The sequence below is a fragment of the Argentina silus genome (genome assembly GCF_951799395.1).
Source record: "Argentina silus genome assembly, chromosome: 12".
Lineage (NCBI taxonomy): Eukaryota > Metazoa > Chordata > Actinopteri > Argentiniformes > Argentinidae > Argentina > Argentina silus.
The window spans coordinates 10647226-10674440 of NC_139666.1; the positions used below are offsets into that span (position 1 = coordinate 10647226).

The 27215-nt window shown below is 42.9% G+C and overlaps 1 protein-coding gene across 1 annotated transcript in view; it reads left to right on the forward strand.

Moving 5' to 3' along the window:
* Positions 1-490: 490 nt before the first annotated feature.
* slc4a10b (solute carrier family 4 member 10b) overlaps positions 491-27215 on the forward strand; it is a gene marked incomplete at its 5' end in the record, with an annotated part of 31041 nt that continues 4316 nt past the window's right edge. Inside the window, 20 exons of the mRNA XM_083682136.1 lie at positions 491-538; positions 4243-4269; positions 11813-11894; positions 14166-14309; positions 14715-14853; positions 16757-16917; positions 17203-17376; positions 19718-19809; positions 21318-21475; positions 21703-21790; positions 22261-22407; positions 22599-22699; positions 23450-23624; positions 23872-24005; positions 24402-24647; positions 24926-25031; positions 25718-25879; positions 26204-26317; positions 26517-26678; positions 26962-27213. Coding sequence (XP_083538262.1) covers positions 491-538; positions 4243-4269; positions 11813-11894; positions 14166-14309; positions 14715-14853; positions 16757-16917; positions 17203-17376; positions 19718-19809; positions 21318-21475; positions 21703-21790; positions 22261-22407; positions 22599-22699; positions 23450-23624; positions 23872-24005; positions 24402-24647; positions 24926-25031; positions 25718-25879; positions 26204-26317; positions 26517-26678; positions 26962-27213 — 2712 coding nt within the window. The remainder of the gene's footprint in view (positions 539-4242; positions 4270-11812; positions 11895-14165; positions 14310-14714; positions 14854-16756; positions 16918-17202; positions 17377-19717; positions 19810-21317; positions 21476-21702; positions 21791-22260; positions 22408-22598; positions 22700-23449; positions 23625-23871; positions 24006-24401; positions 24648-24925; positions 25032-25717; positions 25880-26203; positions 26318-26516; positions 26679-26961; positions 27214-27215) is intronic.

Sequence of the window (27215 nt, forward strand, 5' to 3'; positions counted from 1 at the left end):
TTGATTACTGGACACATGGCTATTATCTTAATTAAGGCTGCCATAGGTTTTCTCATTTAATTGAAAAACCCCCCCAAAAAAACAGTTATACTAGTGCTCAGTGTGGGCTACTTCGATTTATATTTTCCACATGTTGAATCTGTTTATCTATGATAACATCGTGTGGTTATCATTTTGTCATCAACGACAGTTCAGTTAGATACACATACTATGATAAAAAAAAAAATCCATTATAATTCTCAGTTTTATAAGAGATGGGGCTCACGATTTATTCTGCCGCGTCACGAAACAAGGTTGCTAGTGGTTTGCTGCGCCCCTATGAGGAATAATGATAACTGGTAATGCTCTGCGACGACTACTTAACATGTGACCATACCGTGTCAGTTCGTGTTTTGTTTTTTTTGTACCGCAATATAAGACCTGACAGGAATATTAAAACGTTCAGTAAAAGAGTTCCATACACGGGGTATTACAGTTCAGGAAACAGAAGATGGACATCAAGGACCAAGGTGCACAGATGGAGCCGCTGCTGCCAACGGTAAGGAGCCCCACTCTCTTCCATTGACCAGTTCTGATTCAGTGGACGTTTTCTTCGTTGTGGCGCACATCCACAGTATCCCATCGTGTGTCGTTATAAAAGAAGTTGACAATGAACTGAAGGCTATAGTGATTTAGGCATGTTCACCATTACTATGTCAAATGTATTACCATCGTCATATGACCACGATACTGAGCTATATGAATATGGTTGAAATCAGAGGAAACCCGTTAGCCTGGTCTAGAGAGTATCAACACATCTCCAACACATCAACCACCTGCAGTTACGTATAGATAGGGCATCATATACACTTTCTACACATCAGACGTTTTTACCTACCTATGCACAAAAGTGTTTTTGTATTTCCATGAGAAATGTAATTTAGGTCAACTTGATGCAACATCTGGGGGAAACAGGTTGTTAGTGTTATTGATTTTTGTGGTTGATAGCTGTTCAGTAGTTGAGTAGTACAGACACTGTATTCTGTAAGCCTTGATTGAAATGTCAGTGAAATTTGTAGCCTTTTTATGAAGTTATTGTTGCTGCTACTGCTGTATAGTGCTCCTTTCCTCTATACAGGCAGCACACAACTATTGGTCTGTCATCTACCATAGAGTAGAGTAGAGTAGAGTAGAGTAGAGTAGACACATTGAAGTAATGTAAAATAAATAAATAAAAGAATAAATAAATAAAGAAGGTACATTTAGTCAAGTTGAGTTTAAATGAAGGAACTGACATTCACAAATACATTTTCTGTGGTTCAGTACAATACACATGTGGTTAATTTCCTAACTAGAGTTGCATTACATTAAGTGGTTCAGATGTGGCAGATGCCATTTCATATTAATTTGGTAAAACCAGAGTAAAACCCGATGTTCCCATTAGATTATATTAACCAATGGGCAATAGATTATACATTATGTTACAGTGAAATCCATAGAAAGAAGCATAGATGGAATGTGATGTACAGTATGAAATCCTAAACCTGGTCAATAGAGGTTTAGCTGGATCCTGTTCATACTTCAGGGATTCCTAATATCAGTAAATGCTCTGCTACAGATCAGTGAGGCTCATCCAACAACTGAGCACAGTTATGAGTGAACAAGTTGTCCTATTTACAGAACACATTCTGATACAGACAAGGAGGTGATGGGAGGCAACCTAATCTTTCCTATTCTCATGCCCATTAGGCCAAATCTGAGCTTGTCTGTAGCCATGCCGGTAATGTCCCGTGGTGAATGTCTAGGGATGAGATTAGAACCAGTACTTCCCAGAACGTAGTCTGTTATTTTAGCAGGATGTATTGGGGGTGAGTGCTGCTTTCAACGACATCCTATCCTCAATTTAGTGCTTGTGGAAAGGATGTATGAGTATTTTGTAAACTAATCCGAATTAAATTTGAAATAGGCATTTCCTGCAGTATACCGCATTCAGTAATTGTCTGGGAATGACGTTTTAGCAAGCACTTGACAGAACCTTTTGGTTCAGGGTGCATTGGGGTGAATCCTTCATTCAAACCAGTCTGTGGCCTATCCTCAATTTAGCATCTTTTCAAGTGCTTGTGGAAGAAAAGATGCATACATATTTAGTAAACTAGTCCAGATTAAATTAAAAATAGTCATTTTTATTTGCGTTATCAAGCACTTCCCGTCACCCGAAAAAAAGATTTGTTTTCGTCATCCCATTTAATCTTGGTGGAAATGCAGCTTGTTGTACAGTACAGTACAAACCCCCATGCCCTGCTGACATACCCTCTGCTCCTTATTTTCCTGTCACTCTTCACTATCTCAATCCAATCAAAATTAAAAAAAATATTTAAGAGTAGGACTGCCTCCCCTCAAAAAACAAAAAACAAACAAACTTCAAAATATGAAATCCTTTGTCCCCCAGTTGACTGACTGGGGCTGCACGACTGTAGTCTGTTGCCACACTGTTACACCCACACACCCACCTAATATGAGTGACTGTGTTGCATCAGACCGTTGCTGAGAGCAATGGGACATGATGACTAATCTCTGCCTACAGCACTTTACGCTTGTGTCTGTTCTCTGTGTTTGTTAATGTATTTCTGAGCAAATGCGATTTGATATGCTCAGTCCTCACACTTGATCAGCAGTACTTGATCACCATGCAGGAGCATGTGACTTGTTTATATGTTCCTGTGATGAAAGACAATCCTATTTACAGTGTTAGAATATACAGTGGCTTCGGAAAGTATTCAGACCCCTTCACTTTTTGTTATAGACTCAATTTAAAAGTGATTACATTTATTTATTTTTGCCAATCCTCACACAATACCCCATAATGACAAAGCGAAAAACATGTCTTTAACAAGTCTCTCAACAAGTTCAATTGAGTCCCTCTGAGTGTAAGGATAATAGTTCATGTGATTTCGGAATGAATATCTTTTGTTTGTATAGCCTCTGGTTTGCATAGGAATCAATTACACACTGTGTGGATTAGGATGTCACTACCAAGTCAGCAAATTTCATAATTTTTTCTTGATCCTGACAAACTCCCCAGTCCCTGCCAGTGACAAACATACCCATAACATGATGCAGCTACCACTATTCTTCACGCGAGAGATGGTGCGGAAACTGCATTGCATTTGCTGGATTTGCACTAAACTTAATGCTTTGTAGTAAAACCAAATAAACACTTTTCCAGCCACTTTCTTTGCTGTATCACTTGAATTAATTGTTGCAAACACAATTATGAATGTGAGATAGATTATTTTCCATTAAGGGATTCTTTGTAGCCACTTGGTTATAGACCAATTTTGTAGAGTGACTGGGATGATGTTGTCCCATTGACTGTGCTTTTTCCTCTCCGCCATTTAAGTCTCCCCCCAGGCCTCAGAGTCACATTCCTGACAAGTTTTGTTCCTCTCCATTTGCTCAGTTTGTAATGACAACCTGATCCACACAGTGTAATTGATTCCTATGCAAATCAGAGACCCTATAAAGATATTAATATTAATTCCAAAATCACATGAACTATTATCCTTACATTAAGATGGACTCATTTCAACATACTGACGACATTTGAGCTCATTTTAAGAGTGTCATATGCAAAGGGTCTGAATACTTATGTAAATTAGGTATTTCTGTATTTAAATGTTAATACATTTCTAAAAACATGTTTTCACTTTGTCATTATGGGATATTGTGTGTGGATTGATGGACATTTTAAATTGAGTCTATAACACAACAAAATGTGGAAAAAGACTGAATACGTCCCGAAGCCACTCTACATTAAATACAGATGAATACATGCTTTATTCTGTTGGCTTCATGGTTATTCCCTGTTCAAGTGTCAATGTAATCTTATATCCACATGTTTGATAACAAAAACCTCTCAACTCCATTGCTATGTAGGCTAACAACTTGTAATGCAATGTTGTTACTAGAGTAATTACTGTGCCACTCCATAGCATAACAGCAAATGAATATAAAGTGTGAAACTTACAACTACTTGCTTTAAGAATGTTGATAATGACAGAGCATTTTCAAGGTTGTGTGTGACTACATTACTGTATGTGGGACTGTAGTCCTGTGCTCAGTTCAGTCAACTAGTATGACTGTCCCACACCATGCATGATTTAACCACATACAGATCTGGGACCAGCAAGACTGTATTACACTACCATAAATACTAATGTGAAGACTTCTAACATGTGTTTGACAATACTATTGACTTTTCAGATGGCAACTCCTGGACGCAGAAGTGTGGTAAGTCGGCTTTCTTTTAAAAAATATTTTTTTTATGTTGTCATGATTTTATTCATTGCGTTCCCTATCAGACATTTCCGATTAGCAATGATAGAATATGCATTAATGCAAGGCTGCATATGGACATATTGTGTTGTTATTGCCCCATAGTATCAGTTTACCTAAGCTCTAGTCTGCAGAGAGCAAAGTCAGGCTAGAGAGGGCTGATCTGACAGGTCAAACTGCAGATACTGGAAACATTCCCAGAGTGCCCCAGGGGAGGTGCATTGAGCTGCTGCACTACCCTAAACTATACAGTGCTGCAGCGATGGCAAGCTGCTACACAGGGGCTTTAGTCAGAAAAGCCATACAAAAGAGGAGGAAACACAGTGGCTTAGCATTATCTCTGCCTCTTAGAAGAGAGGCTGGACAGCAGCAGTGATGTCACCGCTGTAATCTCATGCGGGATTGGCGGACGAGGGGATGCTCAGTTGCCAAAAGTATTCCGCTTGCGTGAATCAACAGAGGGAGAATCAACAGAGCTTCTGGTAGTGTGGTGAGACGGTAGACTGACTGCTCCGCAGAGTGCCTGTGTGTGTCCCCACAGAGGCACCGTACACAGGTTCATGGGAGCGCAGCCTCCTCGTGCAGCAGCCTAACTCACTCAGTACACTAACAGAGGAAACCTAAGGAGAGGAGAGGTCATGCATTCTGGAGGCTTGGACCCGCACTGTCGCTTCAGCTCTCAGGTAGGGCTCTCTGCTCTGTGCTTGGGGAGGTTCATTCGTTGACAGATTTCTTCTCATCCCCAAGGTGAAGTGATTGTTTGTTTGGAGTGTTCTTATGGGTTTGTTGTTATGGTGATCTGTTGGATTTATGGAGGTCCATCTGAATGACAAAACAGCTGTACCCTATCCTGCAGTACTGCTAAGTGCACTGTGATAATATGCTTAGAGGACAATGCTACCGCTTGAACTCTACAGATTAACAGCAGAGTGGACATTGTTTTTGAGCACGCAGTATACCTGTGAAAGGTCTGATGAGATAGCAGAGAGATAGAGGAGCGGAGAAGAGAGGAGAGGAGAGGAGAGGAGAGGAGAGGAGAGGAGAGGAGAGCAGCCCTGAGATGGGACAGAGAGAGCCTGCATGTCCTGCTGATGTCAGCCATTGATTCCACTGATACCACAGAGGAGATGAATGCAGACATATTAATTATGCACCATTGAAAGCTGCTTAGGGGGTTTATACAGTAACACAGAACCTGGCTAGAGTGTCTTTCCATATGCTCTTGTATGTCTTAGGTACGCACAAACTTTGTTTTGGGGAAAAAGTGGAGGACAGGTCTGTAGTCTGCTCTCTGTGCTATGTAGGCTACCCTGTGCTATATACTAAGCTCTGAGCTCCCGTGTTGTCATGATAGTGCTGGTGCTGATGCTGCCTGAGTGACCATTGGCATCTGCAGGGATCAGGCCCCAAAATGTCTGCCTCATCCAATTAAATCACTTTGGTTGCCCCCATTAATCCCCTAGGCCTGTAGGTGATTTTGACTTTGAGTGCTCAGTTCCTTACCAGCCAGAGTAAGGCCAAGAGTTAGGATGTTGTATTGTGTTGATTTTCTGCCATCTTTATCTATTTGTAGCCAATGGGAATTAGCTAGTCAGTAATTTTGACCTTCATTCATATGTGCCATGTCACTTTCATCATTAATATTGAATGTTGTAGCCTACCTGGTTTGCCACTCATCCGTGGGAGAGGTGCTCTAGCAAGGGAAAGTGGGTCACCAGATATTGCTTGGGGAGAAGTGAAAAAGAAGCCTAAATCAGTTTTACTCTACACCAGCTCACAAGATGCAAAATAACACATACATAATGTAGGCCTTCTATACCGCACATATGGTGAAGAATGATATAACATAACTAGCATTATTGTACTTCTGGGAAGTAAACAACCGAAATGGGAATAAAGCAGCTTTTTATTGTCGGCTAATGTAGCCATCATGTATCGCTAAAACAAATATGTGCAGTGTATAGTTTAATCCTAGCACACACTTTGATCCCTCTCCAGTGTATTAGCACCAGATTATCATCATCATCATGGCCCGGGGCTGAACCTCACTGACCCATGTAGAACTATAGCCGGGGACAGACAGACAGACGGACAGACGGACAGATGGACAGACGGACAGACTGACAGACAGACAGACAGACAGACAGACAGACAGACAGACAGACAGACAGTGTCCTTCAGCATTGAAATGATCTATGGTGTTCAAGAAAAGTGCGCCAAACTTTAGACTCAAGCTGAAGTGTTTGTCGGAAACAGAATGAATGAATCATCGCACTCATGTTGACTCATAGACATAGATCTTATTTTTTGGATACATCTCTGATTGTGTGTGGAGGGAGTGGCAGGTCTTATGGCAGAGCTGGCTCCATCCATTACGTACTGTATTGTGTGCCCTAATTCGGCCAGTCCCAGATGTTAGCTCTACATAGACTGCCATTGCAGTCTTGATGAGTTTCAAGTCCAGGCCATTGGCAGAAATATTTTTCTACATCTGCACAATGTTACATCATTGATACATTTAAACTTGCATAGATTGGGTTAACCAATCCTTTCAATTATTCTTGTTTTTCCTTGTTTTGTCATCCTCTTTTTGAGTACAACGTTGAGTGTCAATGTTTCAGATGTCTTATTTTATTTTTATTCTATTATTACTTTTGTTGTTTGTGATGTGAGCTGCTGTAACGCCTTATAACTCGGGCATCAATAAAGTACCTATCTATCTATCTATCTATCTATCTATCTATCTATCTATCTATCTATCTATCTATCTATCTATCTATCTATCTATCTATCTATCTATCTACCTACCTACCTACCTACCTACCTAGCTGTCTGTCTGTCTGTCTGTCTGTCTGTCTGTCTGTCTGTCTGTCTGTCTGTCTGTCTGTCTGTCTGTCTGTCTGTCTGTCTGTCTGTCTATCTATCTATCTATCTATCTATCTATCTATCTATCTCTGTCTCTACCTATCTATCTATCTATCTACCTATCTATCTATCTATCTATCTACATTGTTTGTGGTTGGTCATGGTTCTGAAAAGTGTTTAGCAGTAGTGTCTCCAAAACTCCATTCTTCCCCACTCCAGCCAGCCCACTCTATTTGGCTTATGTTTTACAAGCTTTTAGTCCTCAAAACTATTTTAGGTTGTACAATAAGTAGATTTCATCTGTCAGTGACTGACCGTTTTAGTGGATGACATGAAAATAAAAGCAGCATTTTCACTATTTGATAATCTGTGTGCTAAACTTTGGCAACAGCTGTCCAGAGTTTGCTGTGTCACGAACAAGGGGCTTTGTAGCATGTTTACCAATCACAATGACTGTCAATCTTTAGGAATATTTCGAAGAATATAGTCAATGTTTTGAAGGATATACAGTCTGGTAACAGTGTTACTACCCTGAACTACCCACAGGAAGATGTTCTATGATGGTACTGTAACAGAGAAGCTAAGTATGTCATGTACTATATTGAACCCTTCCTGTCTATGCTGGCAGTCGGAATAGTGACATGGAATCCGATATGTTTATTGATTGGATTCAGGGTGTGCCATTTTTATCTATCACATTATTGCAAGCTCAGACATGCTTATTGATTTATGGCAGCTTTAGTGCAGTGATGGTGCTTCTACAGTACAGTATGTACATAGTTGTGAGACCAATCCATAATTGATGCTGAGCATGAATGCACAAACACACACACACACACACACACACACACACACACACACACACACACACACACACACACACACACACATACACACACACACACACTGTTGTTTGACTGCTCATTCTGCCAGGGTAAAACCTGAACCTATTGGAAATACCTTTTCAATAATCATGTCATTGCTATTTGTCCTCCAGTGAACTCTTTTGGATTTCCTCGGACTTCAGTGGTTAGGGAGAGGACAGTTTTCTGGGTCACTCACAGTTCCCTCTTCTCGGTCTTGACACATAGAAAAGTGAAGAATGACTTAGACTTGAAATAACTATCCAGCACACTATTTCACAATTCCTCCCCCATAATATCTTAGTAATATGTGACATGTTAAGTCCATCGCAGAGAGGGTCTATGTGTATCATGTATCTGCATGTGTACATTGTAATTTGGAGGAGTGTGTCATTACAGTGGTTCTATTGTCAGGAGGGGAGGGACCATAAATGGATTATATTTCAGGCAGATTAAATTCCATTCATTTTTTAGGACATGATAATGCTATTATTTAGAATGAGGCCCACAGTTACAGTGTATGTATGTGATCGCTTTGCATGTGGGTGGGCTGTTATCAATATGGGCAAAATACTGCATTTGTTATGGATCTTGAGAATATTGCTGAGATTGATTTAAAGGAGCAGGGCGTACATTTGTCACCATCGTGGCAAAATTCAGTTCAAAGTTCCAAACAACAACATCCTCCCTAATGATAATACAAGCTCTGAAATGGACTTGCAGTGTCGGACATTAGCTGTTGTTTTTCTGCATGCGCACATGATTCAAAGAGGCAGCCACCAGAGACAGAAAGGTGAAAATCGGTGGGTACCCCAGGCAGTAACAACATGTTTATATGCAAACTGACTGTCAGGCAGGACACTCCATTTGGAAAGCGTTTTTTTTCGTAAATGAAATATTTCTTTCAATCACAACCGATTAAACATAGACATTACAACCATTAGGAAGCTTTTCGAAAGTTTGAATGTTACATACTGGACCTTTATGTGTACAATGCTACACTTAAAGTAATGCCTGCAGTGTTTTAATGATACACCAGTCAGACACTAGACAGCATAGGCTCGCTAAGAGGGATTTGACAAAATCCCCAAATCCAAAGACCCTTTTTAGAGAGCTGTAGCACTAAAGTGCTCTAGCTGAGCCCCCCCGCAGTTCACCTGCTGCAGGCTGCAACCACAACCTCCCTGTAGATGGTGGCCATTAGAGGAGATACATCTTCATCGAGCCATGCTGCTCTGCTGCTTGTGTGTGTGTGTGTGTGCTCGTACGTGTTTGTATGTGTGTGTGTGTGTGTGTGTGTGTGTGTGTGTGTGTGTGTGCCGCTCTCCTCTCCTCTCCTCTCCTCTCCTCTCCTCTCCTCTCCTCTCCTCTCCTCTGCTCTGCTCCCTCCTCCAAGGTGCCCTTGAGACTGCCAGTGAGCCTCCCGCAGACGTCACTGAGTGGGCTGCTGACGTGCACACTCCTGCCTGCAGTGCTACAGTAGCCTACACACAAGGCTACATGCACACATACACACACACACACACACACACACACACACACACATACACACACACACACTCACACACACACACTCACACACACACACACACACACAAGCACGCATGCACGCACACACACACACACACACACAAGCACGCATGCACACACACACACACACACACACACATACACACACACACACACAAGCACGCATGCACGCACACACACACACACACACACACACACACACACACACACACACACACACACACACACACACACACACCTCTCCCGGGAGATGTGGTCACATGACCTCCCTGCTGCCACATGCGTGCGCTCATTAGCATTGTAGCTAAGGGACTGGAGCCCACTTAATAAGACATGTAAACAATGGGTCTGCGGATGCTTGAGCAGAGCTTGGTACTGGTATTGTAGTGGTGGAGCTGCCTGCTGGCTAACCAAGCAGCATTTGCCTAGTGAAGCTGAAGTGCTTGAGTTAACACTAAGCAGCACAGCGTGACTGTGAGTTTTGGGTTTCACTGAATTCGGAGTCAGAGCAGGGATGGATTGGGACAACAAAACGACGGGGCGGAGGGGAGCGGGGGGGTTTTGGGAGTAGTGGGCTCACCGGCCCCGCAGCGCACAGATCGACTGGCCCATCCACCAGCCCGCAGCCCACAGATCGACCGGCCCACCGGGATTTCTCCCAGTGATTCCAGATGGCCAGTCCGCTACTGATTGGGATGCTGCTATGTTGTGGGGGTTTTCTGCTCCTCTCTGCTCTTCATGGGAACTGATCAAACATGATTTTCTAGCAACATTGTCTATGTATTTTGTATGTATCGAAATACTATGACTATGACAATAATGCTAATAAATCATACTTTTCAACATCCTGCAGTCAGTGTCATGGTTTGTGAAAAGAGGATTTTTAAGCTTCATTGATCAGACATCTGTCCCGCACAAGGGCTGTTCAGATCAAGTAATTCTAAGGGGTTTAAAGGGTTGAATCCCTTTAAATGACTGTAGAAAACATCCTGTCATGCTCTTCAACCCTTAAACTGCAACATCTGCCCTCGTCACACTCTCTCCCCCTCATCATCCTCCTCATGCCTGCCCTCCTCACACTCCCTCCCTCATCCTCCTCCTCATCCCTATCCACGCAATCCTGCTGTCTTCCTGCTGTCTGTTAGCGTTAAGTACGTTTTCTGAGCTCAACATCCTCACTAATGTCCTAGCTAATCTATCCCTTCTGCAGATGTTAATCTATCCCTTCTGCAGCTAATCTATCCCTTCTGCAGATGTTCTGTTTTGTTCCACCGTTTTCACGTTATACAGTATAAACAATTAATTTGTATGTTTTTTTGCTACTCCTGCAATTAAGACAGTAAGACCCAACCAGATTACCTTTACAGTAATTAGTTGTTTGTAATCGTGACATATGTATGTGGAATTTGTGGGTAATGAATGTACAGTAAAGTTTGTAACTTTTTCTTTTTTTTACTTCACTATATCATCAGTCATGGTCATGTAATTGTGATGGAAATACCTGGAGTGTTTTTTTGTTGATTCTTTAGTAAATGATTGTTTGAGCAGAGCCATTGAATACCTAGGCCACCTGGCTACAGTACCATGTGCATGCAGCTCAGTTACAACAGCCTTCAGACTGTATTCAGTTGTGGTAAATTACAGGATGACTCATCTCAGAGTAACCAGGCTTAACGAGACCCCTGGGTGTAATGACATCGTTTTCACAGCAGTGATATTCCCCTGGGGTGGATAATGACTGCATAATGACTTTGTGGCCTTTAAGTCACAGTAACTGTATCGCCACCAAGAAAAGCACAAGGCTTTACTCTACTCTAGCAAGGCATGATCACGCTTTTTGATAGGTTCATATCAGAGGCCTTTTCAGCAAAGCTTTTTGCATATTTGTGAACATTTCCTCACAAATATGACAGGACTTTATATTAGTTGCCATGGAAACTGTCTGAATAAGTTCATTCAAGATGAGCTTACTGAGGGAAGACTCAGAGGTCAGCTCGTATTAAAATGCTTAGTCTGTGTCTACTGTACATCCCATACTGGGAGAGGGAGAGAGTATTTAGTAGATTAGATGACGCTTTTAAAGTGATATACAGTAACCCAAAGGCACATCAACCTTTTTGCAAACTGTTGAAGGACAGACAGGATGGACTCATAGCCTATCAAAGGCAGGCAAATTCTGTTGACATATTCTTCACCAATGGGTGCAGTGCAGAGGTCCTGACTGATCTGTGTCTCCACAGAGGAATGATGAAGAGGCCGTGGTGGACAGGGGAGGAACCCGCTCCATGCTGAATACCAACTTTGGGAAGGAGGAACTCGAAGGTACCTAGACATTGATAAAGGGGCACTTCACTATTGTTTAACATCATATCCATTATCTCCTGCACCATACCATATTTACCATATACCATATTTGAAAACATTTTCTATGTTCTGCAGTCAAAAAGAAACTAAGAAAAGGTCCTGAGAAAATGACCCCCCGATGATGTCATTGGGCCTAATTGGAAAATACAAACGAAAATAAAACAAGTTATAAGCGTTTGAAAATACCTTCAAATGCCTTAAAGCATGAACCAGAGTGGGTGGAGAAACACACTATAGTCCACCCACACAGTCCTTGGAGAGTCTCTCTCTGACAGGTTGTTTTTATCATCTCCCATGAGGCATGAGCAGAGCAGGCGGTGGCAGGAGAGCAGCTCGAGCTGCAGTGCTCTTCATGAGGAGAGAAGAAGACACTCTGATTGGTTGGCCAGGCGTGACATCGCTAGAAATACCCTATTTTAGTGCCTGCGCTGTGAAACACTGGAGGATAGACCTAGGGAGCCGCATAACTACCTCTGTCTGTTCTCCCTTCACAAATGAGCAGGCTGAGAGAATTATTGGCCAGTCGTGTGGTTCTCACCATATAGTATTCCAAAGAATAGTAAGTATGATTCATTTAGTGACAGTACTGTAGACACTGACATTTCTAAAATGATATGTTATGATACTGTATGTTTAGATTAAACACACCTTGTGCCATGATAACAAAATGCCTTGAGAGATACACATTATTTGGGTGAACTAGAGATTGGGCATTTCTAATTTTGTGTTTGCAAAGGCTATCCTTGTTAGCACTGATAAAACCCTGAGCCCAAAAAAAAACCTGGTTTTTAAGTTGCTTTAATGCACAGTGGCTGGTGACTCTGTCAGAGCTGCGTGTTGTGACGATGTTTAAGCCCATGCCAACAGTGAGTGCTTAGGACTCTTCCGTGTGATGTCACTTGGCTCTCTCTCCCAGGGTGAATGACTCGTGACAGGTCTGAATCACAGTATCTGCATGCACGCACGCACGCACGCACGCACGCACACACACACACACACACACACACACACACACACACACACACACACTGCCCCAGTGATAAACGGTCACAGAATTATTAATTTATGCTGAGCTTTTAAGGATGTTACATAGTCATGTTATCTCCATTTCAAGCTTTGCATTTTTCAGAGTGCTGACATTACTATAACGTACTTGCATGAAGTGCAGCAGTGATTAGTCAAGATATCCTGGTGGTTGTGGGAATAGGATTGAACAGCAGCAGAGGCTGGTGCTTTAGCTAGAAACATAGATATCTGCCTGCCTGTAGCCAGAGGCCCAGAGCAGAAGTCACTGAGCAGTGTTTTGTCCCTGAGGCGAAAGCAGGTTTGAGTCATTGTGGATTACACTCACACTGCCACAGCAGCACTCACTGACAGTGAGAAAGTGTCTACCCTGTGCTGTAGATCCCAGAAAGATGCCTCACCGTCTCCCTCCTCTGTGTCCTGAGTCTGAAGACTGATCACTGGCTTGATAGGGTGTTTGTGGATAAGACCAGGTGAATCACTAATCACTCATCAATATATCAAATTAATAGAATATTTATGCACACATGCTAAATGCTAGATCATTTTGCAATGAATTTCTCTTGATTAAATAGTGTGTTTGTTGATATTGACGTCATAGATATTACAATTTTATTGTACACAATCTGTTTCAACCATAAACAGATTATGCGGACAGCCATTTATGTAACACAGTTTAACAGAAATATTCTGATGCTCTAGAAATTGGTCAATATTTTGACTTTCTCTTTTTTTCAAACTCTGCCAGATGCCCTAGGGGATTATAAAGGAGAGTAGGCCTGCATGTTCCTCTTGTGGCAGATGTTTGAGGCTAAAACCATCCCTAGAACATTATTTATAAACTGATAGGATGTTGATATCAGTAAAAGGATTGCACACATGTTATTAAATTACTGCCAAAGAGAAGTGCGCTAGGTACCCACTTAAAATGAATTACACGTGAAATCCTGAAATCCAGATTATAGTAACCTATTGTCCATCTGGTATTGACCTGGTATTCCAAAAAGCGCAGACGTGCTTATTGTATGTACTGTAATAGTGTAATTGAATGAAAAGACAGCTTTGACCTCTCTCAATACATCTCTCTACCTCTCTGTCAATGACCATTGATGCAGATAAGCTATGAAGCAACACGCTGTGCATGATCACTGCCAAATAAATGAATGACATAACGAAATATCTTCCACATGTGCTGGGTGTCCCCAGGCCATAGGACACTCTACATAGGGGTGCATGTCCCCATGGGCAGGAAGAGCCATAGAAGACATCGGCACCACGGACACAGACACAGGAGGAGGAGCAGGGAGCGGGATTCAGGAGTGGAGGATGGTAGAGAGTCTCCCACATACAGTAAGTACAGTAAGACCACACTCTGGTGGGCAGAAGTATGTTTGGGTAATTCACCTTTGGGACCCTAGATGTTTTCTGTTCAGTGTTGCCATTATCTGTCGACCTTCAACTGGTCTTGAATAATGAATAATATTCTGTACAATTTCTATTTTAATGAATAAAGACTGTTTAATGCATCCACATACAGTACAGTCTGGCTGCCCTACAGTGACTACAGTGTTATGTCTGTGTCTGATCTGGTATTTGTTAATTCCTTTCAATTACTTTAGCTGCACTACATTACATGAAACCACTCTGAGCATGTGGCACACTTAATCTGGAAGTATACAGGACACAACAGTAATGTGGATGCCCTTGTTTTTTGATGGAGAAGTAACAGCTGACCTTGTTTACCCCATGCTCTAGACACGCCGTCCCAGAGAGTGCAGTTCCTCCTGGGCACAGAGGACGATGACGAGGAGCACATCCCCCATGACCTCTTCACAGAGTTGGACGAGATCTGCCTGCGAGAGGGCGAGGACTCTGAGTGGAGGGAAACCGCTAGGTAGGCCACAGCTAATCAGGGTTCATCACTGAATGCTTGTATGCTTGCTTCTAAATTGGCCCTTAACCCCCTACCATTCTAGATCTGAAAGGATAGGATAGGTATACCGTGTCTTCCATGAGTATTGGAAAGAGGAAGCATGTTCTTCTTTTAGCTCTATACTCCCAACAGTTTGGAAATCCAACAGTTTGAAATCCAACAATTACTATGAGGTTAAAGTAGAGAGTGTCAGCTTTAATTCAACGTATCCTTTTTTCTGATTGGTTTCACCATTCAGAATTGAAATGTTTCAATTCTGTGAAACATGGTGGAGGGGGTGTTATGGCTTGGGCGTGTACAGTATGGCTGCCACTGGAACTGGCTCACTTGTCTTCATTGATGATGTAACTGCCGACAGCAGCAGCAGAATGTATTCTGAAGTGTACAGAAACAACATGCTTGTCTGCTGAAGTACGAGCAAGTGCTTCCAATCTCATTGGACGGCGCTTCATCATACAGTAAGACAATGACCCCAAACATACTGCCATAGCAACTACGGAGTTTTTCAGGGCCAACAAGTGGAAAATTCTAGAGTGGCCAAGTCAATCTCCGGATTTAAATCCAATTGAACATGCATTTCATTTGCTGAAGTGTTAGAGTTAGGGGGGGCAAAAATACCTCAAAACAAACAACAACTGAAAATAGTTGCAGTACAGGCTTGGCAGAGCATCACCAAATAATATACTCAGCATCTGGTGGGGTCATGGAAAGGATTGTCAACCAAATACAAAACATGAGTGCTTTATTTGGACATGAAATTATTTTTTTTCAATACTTTTAGAGCCCGGAAATAGAGGGAGTATGTTTAAAAAATGTACTTTCTAAGTGAAACCAATCTGAAAGAAAAAAGTGTGTTTGAATTCAAATCCAAACTGAGAATAGAGCTGCAAGAAGACAAAATGTTTCCTCTTTCCAATCAATACCTCTGAAGGGCAATGTAAGCAATATGGTGACAATTCTAAGGTGGAGCAATTAGCATAATGCAATTACTCTCCAATCCTTTCAGGTTCCCAGCAGTGGCTAGGCCATAGGGCCCTGGGGCTGATTTAGAGTAAAGCATTGGTGATTCCAATCATTAGCGCATCCTGGGTGATTCCATTCTCTTTTAACAATGTTGTAGTTCTTAGGTTTGCATTTCAATAAGGCCAATTGATGACATTCCACATACAATATCATACTCTGAAGACCTTTAAATGATTCCTTACCTCAGTTTGTGCAAATCATAGATGTGCCAATGCCCTTGAGCGACTGTTACAAGAAAGGGTTAAAGTTACATAAAGAGGGAGAGTTGTGTAACCATCTGAGTTGGGCTAAAAAAAGCCCAAATTATAAAAGCTGCCTGATGAGCAACGCATGGCAGCCTAAATCTAGAGGGAAACGATTGGAAACAGACGAGAGAAACTAGCCACTGTGACTTTTCAACTACTTTTTTTGCGCCACGAGGCACCACTGTCCCAGTTGACTGCCGAGCCCTCAACAGATGTTGACTGACCCTGGTTTATTTACTGTTTATTGTCAATCCCTACCACAGCTTACATTTCCCCTCTCCTGTCCTTGGTGTCCCTGTGTGTTCCTGTGTGTGTGTGTGTGTGTGTGTGTGTGTGTGTGTGTGTGTTCCTGTGTGTGTGTGTGTGTGTGTGTGTGTTTGCACATGCGTGTCTGCAAGTATCTGCGTGCGTGTGCTCACAAGCATGTGTGTGCGTACGTGTGTGTGTGTATTTGTGCATGATTGCTTTCGTGTGCGTGTGTGTGTATGTGTGTGTGTGTAAGCTTGCTTTATTAGTGACATCTGTACACCCAGCTGTTTGACATCAATCCCCTGGCCTGATGTGACTGTGGCTGTGTTCCTGCGTTTCTGGTGCAGGTGGCTGAAGTTTGAGGAGGACGTGGAGGATGGAGGGGAGAGATGGAGTAAGCCCTACGTAGCCACGCTGTCCTTACACAGCCTGTTTGAGCTGCGCAGTTGCATCATCAACGGCACAGTGCTGTTGGATATGAGGGCCAACACACTGGAAGAGATTGCAGGTACAGCACACAGTGGTACACATAAGCACACGGTGGTAATGTCCAATTATTGTACATTATCTCCCTTTGACTATAAATGTTTTTGTTGGTGTTATACAGTAGGGACTTCTGCCAAATGCAATTACAAAGCAATTACTAGATTAAATAGAGTAAATGACTAGAATACTCGAGTAATTATAGTTATATTACAGTGTTATTATTCCACAAGTATAGAACAACTGAATGTATAGCATTACACCATGTCCAAGTCTGTGTTAACTTCCTGTCTGTGTTGTGGTTCCTCAGACATGGTGTTGGACCAGCAGGGGGCGATAGAGGAGACGATGAGGAAGAGGATCCGCGAGGCCCTCCTCAAGCAGCACCACCACCAGAACCAGAAGAAGCTCGCCAAACGCATCCCTATAGTGCGCTCCTTCGCCGACATGGGCAAAAGGGACACAAACTCTGTGGACAAGAACGGTGAGTAACACACAGCCTGTGGAGAGTGTCCTGTATGGTCCTGCAAGTCACAGCGGCAATCAAATGGGAATGCATCTTGAAGCAGGATGAGCAGTCAGTGTGTGCTTTACACAGTGTGTGTGTCCTGTGGTGTGTAATTGATCTTATCCACAGGGACTAGCCATACTGCTGCCCGCCTTTCAGGTGATAATGGCCTCAGTTATCCCGTGCGGATGGCGTTTTCATTCTACATTACATTGTCCATGTTTGACCTTATTTTTAGTGTCTCAGTGTGTCTCTCTTCTCTTGTTTCCTTGTGTGTGTGTGTGTGTGTGTTTGTGTGTGTGTGTGTGTGTGTGTGTGTGTGTGTGTGTGTGTGTGTGGGTGGGTGTGGGTGTGTTTATATATATATTTGTGTGTGTGTGTGTGTGTGTGTGTATGTGTGTACGTATGTGTCTCTGTCTGTTTGTGTGTGCCTATGTGTTTGTGTGTATGTGTGTATTTGTGCAAGTGTGTGTGTGTGTGCGTGTGCTTGTGTGTGTGCGTGTGTGTCTGTGTGCGTGTGTGTGTGTGTGTGTGTGTGTGTGTGTGTGTGTGTGTGTGTGTGTGTGTGTGTGTGTGTGTGTGTCTGGCAGGCGGCCCATCTCTCTGTTCTACCCTTAAGTCCTCCCTATGGGCCTCATTTATGGCAGCTGGGTCTAGGAGTGACAGGCAGGTCTCATCCTGCGTCCCATGGCCACTCTGTTGCCCCCAGTGTGTCTCCATCTCCTCTCCACTCCCAACCTCATCCACCACCCTCCCCCCTCTCGTCCCACCACCGCCGCCCAGACCCCAGCCCGTCAAGGTGGATATGTCTGATATCCAGCCCGTGGACAAGGAGGATGACCCGGACCCAGGCAACTTAAACCTTGACAGACTTTCTCTGCTATCACTTCCTAAAACATAACTTGTGAAGGTGGTAATCTCACAATATGTTTATGTCAATGTCAGCTAGGCAAAAGAGGAATGCTTTGTAATGCAGGTGACTTTGTGGAGAGTCAGTGATAGCCCACCAGGTGAGACAGTGTGAATAACAGAATAAGTGAGGACAGTGAGATGATAGTGATGTTACTGGGCATATCAACATAGATAGAGTTGAAAGATCTTGTAGCAGAGATTAACATATGTTTTCCTAATTAAGGAAACTTGTGATAAGGCTATCATAAAATGTAGCTAGGATGTTAAGTTTACATAAGGTATGGATGAGAACATATACAAATGTACGATAGTGTTCACTGATAATTGAATACAGTAGTTCCCTACAAATTACAATATACAGTACCTCATTGAGAATATCCATCACCTTTTACAGGAATTATGTTTCGGAAGCAATTTTGCCAGTATTCCACATGTTTGCCAATTTGGATACATGAAGAACACCCAGAACCCTTTTAGTAAACAATTCTCTTCTATAATTAAATTCTGAGTGGTGTGTCGCCTGGACATTCATTCTAGTAGAGAGCTTTTCCAAAAGCCATAAAATTAATAAGCAGCATAGAGTGCATAACTGATAAACAACTCTGTTGCCGTGGGAGCGGAGGCACCCTCCTACTCATTGCTAGCATTAGCATTTACATCTAAAGGGGTTGTCAGTTTGGTGTTTCTTCATGGGCCGCAGCTACTACAGTAAATTGCTCATACACAAGTGCCCTCTCGTTGACACCATGTGGAGTTTGGAGTACAAATTAAACTCTGCAAGGCATGCTTTAATTCTCCTATTTTCTCCTTGTTTTTAATGCAACTGTTAGTGACTGATAGTGTACACTCGCTTCGCTTGTGAACGGATCAAACACGGAAATTAGTATTTATCTGTGCCCTTGATATATGAATTCAATATGAATCCTCAGATGTAATTTCTTTACGCTCTATTTTTGGCAGTTTCGGCCTAATTTCGTGTTTGCATCAGTCAGTCCTCTTGTGAGAAGGAACAGTGCTAAACTCCCTAATGATCAATGCTTCATCCACCCTCGCCAAGGCCATCCATGACGTCCATGCTCCATCGCCCACCCACCCACCCACCCACCCAGCCACCCACCTTCAAGCTTTTGTTCTCTCTTCTCTCTGGGGATGTGCACTAAAACAGCACTCTGCCAATGTCTGATAAATCACAGATAAAGTCAGTCCAGTCCACCCCTGGGTCTTTGTGGGTGATGTAGTATTAGATAGCTCATCCTTGTGAGGAGCTGTCAGTGTGGCGTCGGCGATACTGTGATTTATCATCATTGGCTTTTATTACACTATTGGGAAGCCTTTGAGTTGACCTTGTCCAGAGGGGTCAAAAGGTCATTGATTGACCTTTCCCTCTGCTGTCTGTGTGATCCAGGTCAGACGATCTCCCCCCAGTCTCATCTGCCCAACCCCTTAGAGGGCAAAGGTGAAGTCAGCAGAGAGAACAGTGCTGTGGACTTCAGTAAGGTACAGTACTCTGTGCAACACTCTTATGGGTTGCGCTCAACACACTAACCTTGCTGTTTTGATTTGTAGTGGTTTACAGTAGGCAGTAGGCAGTGGCAAAAAGATAATCCGTTTAATAAATTCACTTCCACACTGCTGCGTTTTAAACAGTTTTTTAAGATAAACAATTGGTAGGCTATTTTGTTTGAGGTTGCGTTGCGTACAATCTGGCGGGATTGGTTTGATATTAAATGGAAAACTTCTTTCTATTAGTGGATTAGAATTTAAACCATGCTAAGTATAGTGAAACAATTATGTCATTCAACTGCCATTAACTCTAAATTACAACGGCACAACAGCAAATCTTACTTACAGCAAAATCCTAGAACTAGAACGTTTTGTCTGTAATCTGAGCCTTTTTGTTCTAGTATTTAAACTGTCTAATGTGGTTTATCTTATATTTATTACATATTATAAAAGGGCAATGCCTTGTAGGCTACTCAAAAACCCACAATGAAACCAGATATTTGTGGATCTAAAATCAGATTACTGTTCCTTTAGACATGATGTTCTGGATACTAATGGCTACTTAATGTGTACTAGTACTACTAGTATCTTTACTGTGCTGTGTGATAACAGGTACAGTCCATTATTCTGTATCTACATGTTCAGAGGCAGATGTCGCTGTTATACACATTTTGCCATGATATTTCTCTTAATTTCATTACAACATGATGCATTATCTTTTGATTGATCAATGCATCTGCAATTTCAAATGGTAGGATCTTCTAAACAAAGTTCGGTCCCACTTTAGATAAATTAACCCTTTTGAAGGCCTACATTGATGTTTCATAATTCATTCATAAACAAATTCATGCTTTACAAAGAGTCTTATAACACTCCTTGCAAAGTTTATTTATTTGTTACACTCTGTTTATGGGCTGTGGTGCTTCACCATACAGAGAAACATGAGCATAAGCAGCATCCTGTCCATAACTGGGACTCTGATGCCCCCTCAGTTTCCTCTTTAAGCTACAGCTCTCCCATTTGACGCAGTGCAGCTCCATACCAGACTGGAGCAGAATACAGATAGGATTAGATAGTTAGCAGTTAGCAGCTAGCCCAGGCCTGGATGGATTTGCCACTGTGCTGTGGGGGCAAACACAGTTCACAAGGAGATCACAACCTTTAGAAATATTATATAACTGCTTATTAGCACATGTGGCTATTGATCATAATCTCTTGTAATATTACATAACACTGTACATGTGTTACAGAGGTATATGTTATGATCCACATATAATCCACTTGCCCAATCTAAATTTATCTCCAAAACAGGTCAAACTGTTTCGTTACAGATTTTCTGTGCAGATCAACAGTGCATTTGTTGTTTTAGGGTTTCAGAGCCTGTTTTTTTCTTACAATTTCCTTTTAATCTAAGTATTCTAAGTAATCTAAGTATCCTTTTAGTCTAACAATCTTCTTTTAGATTAAATACAGTATGTTGTTCTGTTCCTGTGTCCATGTAGATAGACCTCCATTTCATGAAGAAGATTCCGCCAGGTGCCGAGGCGTCCAATGTCTTGGTGGGAGAGCTGGAGTTCCTGGACAAGCCGTTGGTGGCGTTTGTTCGTCTCTCCCCTGCCGTAATGTTGAACGGCCTGGCTGAGGTCCCCATCACCACCAGGTTAGAAACATCACATTTCTATTGTTGGAATTCAGTCAGTCCCTCCTCGCCATGTTTACTGTGGCTTACTGTAGTTTAGAATATGATGCAATAGATTAGAATGGAATGGAAAATAATATAATAGCTTATTGTGCTTGTACATTCGACACAAACAAAAAAAAGCAACAAACCATGATCCAGACATGAGACGGTTTACAAAATGCCCTAATTGTGTCTTTCCCTGCAAGGTTCTTGTTCATCCTACTTGGGCCTCTGGGTAAAGGGACGCAGTACCATGAGATTGGCAGATCCATCGCAACACTCATGACAGATGAGGTAAGAGAACCTCTCAATTAATCAACACGCTGTCATGGTTGTTAAGACACTTTGCTTTGGAAATTCTGTTTGTTTGGGGGAAATTGAGGCAAATCTGCGAGCGAATGTCAAGCCAAACTTCATCATTAGATGTTCCACACTTCATTCAGCGCAGACAGGCAGCTTGCAGCATTTCACAGCCCGGCTGAGCATCTCATCAAATTCATTAAGTGGTGAAATGTTTCTCAGTGTTTAACACGACTCAGGACTCTAATGACATATACACACCTGTTGAGTAGTCATCACTCTTTCCATGATCCTCAGCCTCTCAGATCTGCCACTATGACTTTTTGCAAATGGAACACATGGGAATACATTCTGTATTGTAGTTGGTCTGGACTGAGCTAATGAAACGTGATATCTGCTAGTTGCCATGGTGGATGACTGAATGAGCCTGTCAGTCGGTGACTATGTGTTTGTTTCATTGCAAGGTTTTCCATGATGTCGCGTACAAAGCAAAGGACCGCAATGATCTGATTGCTGGGATCGACGAGTTCCTTGACCAAGTGACAGTGCTGCCACCCGGGGAGTGGGACCCCTCCATACGAATAGAGCCCCCAAAGAATGTACCGTCTCAGGTGAGGCAGTTTGGCCACCTCTCTTGCTTTCTGTTTGCAACCACCACTCACCAGTCTGTGGTCTCACTGCTCTGTTGATACAGTCCTCAGTGGAGATATGAATCACAGCAGTATCTTTCAATTTGATAAAAAGTCATTTTGTGTTAGAAGTATCATAACTTAACAGATGAGTATGTTGTTTTTTGAAACAGGAGAAGAGGAAGATTGCTAGCATGCCTAACGGGTCTGCGGAGGCAGGGGAGGAAGACGAGCATGAAGGCCATGGAGGCCCGGAGCTGCAGCGTACAGGGAGGTAGGTGAGAAGGCACAGAGCCTCTGAGTGGATATAAGAATGCGAACACCACTGAAGGTGGATAGAGTTTGAGGAGAGGAAATAAAGATGAAAAGATAGAGATTGACATGATTTGAGAGGCCATATTGCTCTGGCTAGCCTGGTTCCACATCACTACTTGTATGTCCTTCACTAACATGTAGACTAAAGCAAAAACAGATCTCAAGCTGCTAGCTATATGGGCAGAAAGAGGCTAGTGTTAGAGGCCACTTTAGTCTCCCAGGTGACAGTTTGCAGTCCATCGTTAAGTGTAGAAGTCATGCAATGGTTACCATAGCAACCTGCAGTACTGCAGTGAGCTCACAAGTGCCTGGTTGGTTGTTCTGCCACAGGGCCATGAACTCACTCGCTAAGTCATCCTCACGAGTGTCTGGGCTTCACTGTACAGACTGATTAAGTAGGGTGAGGAGAGTACCACCACAACAAGGTTCTGTTGTTCTAATCTCTTAACTGTGAGCTATACGTCAGATAATAACATTAACATTAACTCCCCTAATGTTGTAGTGAGTTGCAGTGTCGTTGAATATGAGTCCGTTGCTTAGTGTTTAATTAGTGAATGTTGGCTTGCCATTCGTGGAAAAGGTTCTGTAATATAGATTTAGGTCAGTTGCTTATAGGACGTTTCTAAGTCTGATCTGAATGTGAGCTTTAGTGGGGATAGATCACCCCAGGAGATAAACTGAAGTCTCTCCTTTGTCTTTCTATCTCCAGAATCTGCGGCGGTCTCCTCAAGGACATCAAGCGCAAGATCCCACACTACCTGTCAGACTACACAGACGCAGTCAGTCTGCAGTGCTTGGCCTCCTTCCTCTTCCTCTACTGTGCGTGTATGTCACCGGTCATCACGTTCGGCGGTCTGCTGGGGGAGGCGACAGAGGGACGCATAGTAAGACACCCTCCCTGTCCAATACACCCGATCTGATGAAAACTACAGTATATTGCCAAAATACTTACATGATTTGAATGTATTTTTTTGTTGTTGTTGAGTATTTCCTATCCAACTGTCATTTTCCTACATGAGTGGCTGAATATCTTATACATACCCCATACACCTAACCTGACTGGTGATAGAACTTTATTTGAACTCCCCTTTTTCCTTCTCATACATATTCATCTTTCTTCCTTTCTCTCAGAGTGCAATTGAATCGCTGTTCGGCGCCTCCATGACAGGAATAGCCTATTCCCTGTTCGCGGGCCAGCCACTCACCATACTGGGGAGCACAGGGCCTGTGCTGGTGTTTGAGAAGATATTGTTTAAATTCTGCAAGTGAGTCTTTGTTACTACAGTACATATAGCTCTATAAGCCCAACAGGTTTAATCATCTCAATGAATAAATAGGCCATTGGGCACTCAGCCCAGGCCATTTGCGCATATAGTACTTAATGTATCTCTGATAATCTCTCATAACTGTCAGATGGGATACAGTAGCAGTTGGAACAATCATGTAGAATAGAATGACCTTTGTAACATACTGCTGTATTAAGACTACATGGATCATGTTCTATACTGAGTATTAACTTGCATTGTGGTAATGGGTTAGGGTTAGAGTCAGATGAACCAGATAGACATGGAGTAGAAATCTCACAGATGATGGAATGTAATGTATGAGATGGGGCGATGCTACAGGGCTGTTTACATGTGTGTGTTCTCCTCTCCCCTCAGGGACTACGGTCTGTCCTACCTCTCGTTGAGAACCTGCATAGGGCTGTGGACGGCGTTCTTCTGTCTGCTGCTGGTGGCCACAGACGCCAGCTCACTGGTCTGCTACATCACGCGCTTCACAGAGGAGGCCTTCGCCTCGCTCATCTGCATCATTTTCATCTACGAGGCCTTGGAGAAACTCATCCACCTGGGGGAACACTACCCCATCAACATGAACAACAACCTGGACAAACTCACGCAGTATTCGTATGTCTGCCATTGTCCTCCTATTAGTGTTAGGAATTAACTCTGCTTAATGGTGCACTCCATAAATCTCTGCTTGCTTCCATCCACAATGAGACACTGAATAAACAGATGGGTGGGTATTAACAAACGTAACTGCCACTGAGTTATTTAAGTTCCATTATTTTAATAGCAAAGATGAGGGGATGATTTTGAGGGCTTTTAAGGAGTCTACCTAAGGTAATACATTTAAATCAAGACTCCAATTAGGTTTTGAACCAGGTGTTGTTGTACTTCCACAGATGTTCATGTGTTGAACCTCCCGATCCGAGCAACACCACCCTGCAGTACTGGGAGGCCAAAAACATCACCGCCTCAGAGATCTATTGGGAAGCCCTTGAGGTCAAGGTAATAGCACTAATTCACACTACAAAGCCCAACCAAGCAGATTTAGGTTGTTCAGCGGCACGCTCTCCCAGATGGAGCAGGTCCAACAGAGAAGATTAAGGACATGTGGGCAGGATTACGCTGGATTACCGATGCCATCACCATAAAAGCACATTTTTTAGTTTTCATTTCACTTTTTTTGGACAGGGACGCTCTTAACCTCTGACCCTAATTTAAGGTCTTTTGAAACTAGTAGTTGTTACACAGTATTAATCCCCCTGTCACAGTGACTATGATCTGTATTTATTTTTCTGTTTTTTCTTCTTTTTCTTTTTAGTCTGAGGTCCCCATCACCACCAGGTGATCGTGTAGCTTTTCACTCTGTGAATTGTTTGCTTTTTGCTGCTTTTTTTCTGTACATACTTTCATTTTTAACTCCTTGCTGATGTAAAGTGTGTTGTGATAATCGTGTGAGAATGCACTTGACTTGGCTGTCAGTATGGTAGGCCAAACCCTCTCCTCTACCTGTCAGTATGGTAGGCCAAACCCTCTCCTCTACCTGTCAGTATGGTAGGCCAAACCCTCTCCTCTACCTGTCAGTATGGTAGGCCAAACCCTCTCCTCTACCTGTCAGTATGGTAGGCCAAACCCTCTCCTCTACCTGTCAGTATGGTAGGCCAAACCCTCTCCTCTACCTGTCGTTGCAGGACTGCATAGAGAAGCGAGGGGAGTTTGTGGGCAGCGCCTGTGGCCCTCATGGACCCTACATTCCAGACGTCTGCTTCTGGTCCGTCCTTCTCTTCTTCTCAACAGTCTTCATGTCGGCTTTCCTCAAGGAGTTTAAGTTCAGCCGCTACTTCCCCACAAAAGTAAGGCACACTCAACTTCTTATCCCACTGGTTTGTGGCCGTTATATGTGTCTAGGTAAAACTGCAGTCATGCTGCTAGACAGAACCAAAGTTTAGTTGCATGGAGCAATGGGGCACTCTAGTGGTCAGATGTGGGTACTGTGTAATTATCGCTCACCAAAGTACAATCCTATGTTTTGTAGAACAAGTGAAAGCTGGAATGCAAAGGAATCGTAATTGTTAAAACAAATCAACAGCTCAAAGGTTTTAGGGTGTTAAATGGCTATTGGTGTTGAACAAAGGTGATTCTCGTGCTGTGTCGACATGCCATCCTCTCTTGCTCAGGTGAGATCTATCATCAGTGACTTTGCCGTCTTCATCACCATCCTCACTATGGTTCTGGTGGACCATGCCTTAGGGATCCCATCTCCAAAACTTCAGGTCCCCAGTGTTTTTAAGGTAGGTTAGGCTACAAAACAAAGTAATAATAATAATATAATAATAATAATAATAATAATAATAATAATATATGCCATTTAGCTGACACTTTTATCCAACGAGACTTACATTGCAGTGAGTGCATCCATTTTTCAATATATATGGTCCCATATAACAGATCATATTCCACAATAATCACCAACACCCACTGTCCTTACAGCCTACCAGAGATGACCGTGGCTGGTTGATCAGCCCCCTGGGCCCCAACCCTTGGTGGACAGCCGTCATATCGGCCGTCCCTGCTCTGCTCTGCACCATCCTCATCTTCATGGACCAGCAGATCACAGCTGTCATCATCAACAGGAAGGAGCACAAACTAAAGGTACCGATGGGGCTCAGCTTCTTGCAGACGTTTGGTTCCCCACAGCCTGAATGATCTCTGTTCAATTCACTTACCGTAGATTACCGTATGTGTAGCTCAGTCGTAGTAATCGTTTGATTATGACGCGTTATACAAAGAGCTCTACAGTACTGGTCCTTTAGATGACACTCGTTGATTGACGCGTTCGTTTAACCACATCTTTCTTTTACGGTACACACTTCTCAAAATACGGAATAAAAGTGTTTTTATTCTTAATCGTAGTGTGTTGGTCTCCTCCTCATAGAAAGGCTGTGGGTACCACCTGGACCTGTGCGTGGTGGGGTTGATGCTGGGAGTGTGCTCCATCATGGGTCTGCCGTGGTTCGTGGCGGCCACGGTCCTCTCCATCTCCCACGTCAACAGCCTGAAGCTGGAGTCGGAATGCTCGGCCCCCGGGGAGCAGCCCAAGTTCCTGGGAATCAGGGAGCAGCGTTTCACTGGCCTCATGATCTTCGTCCTCATGGGCTGCTCTGTCTTCATGACCTCCATGCTCAAGGT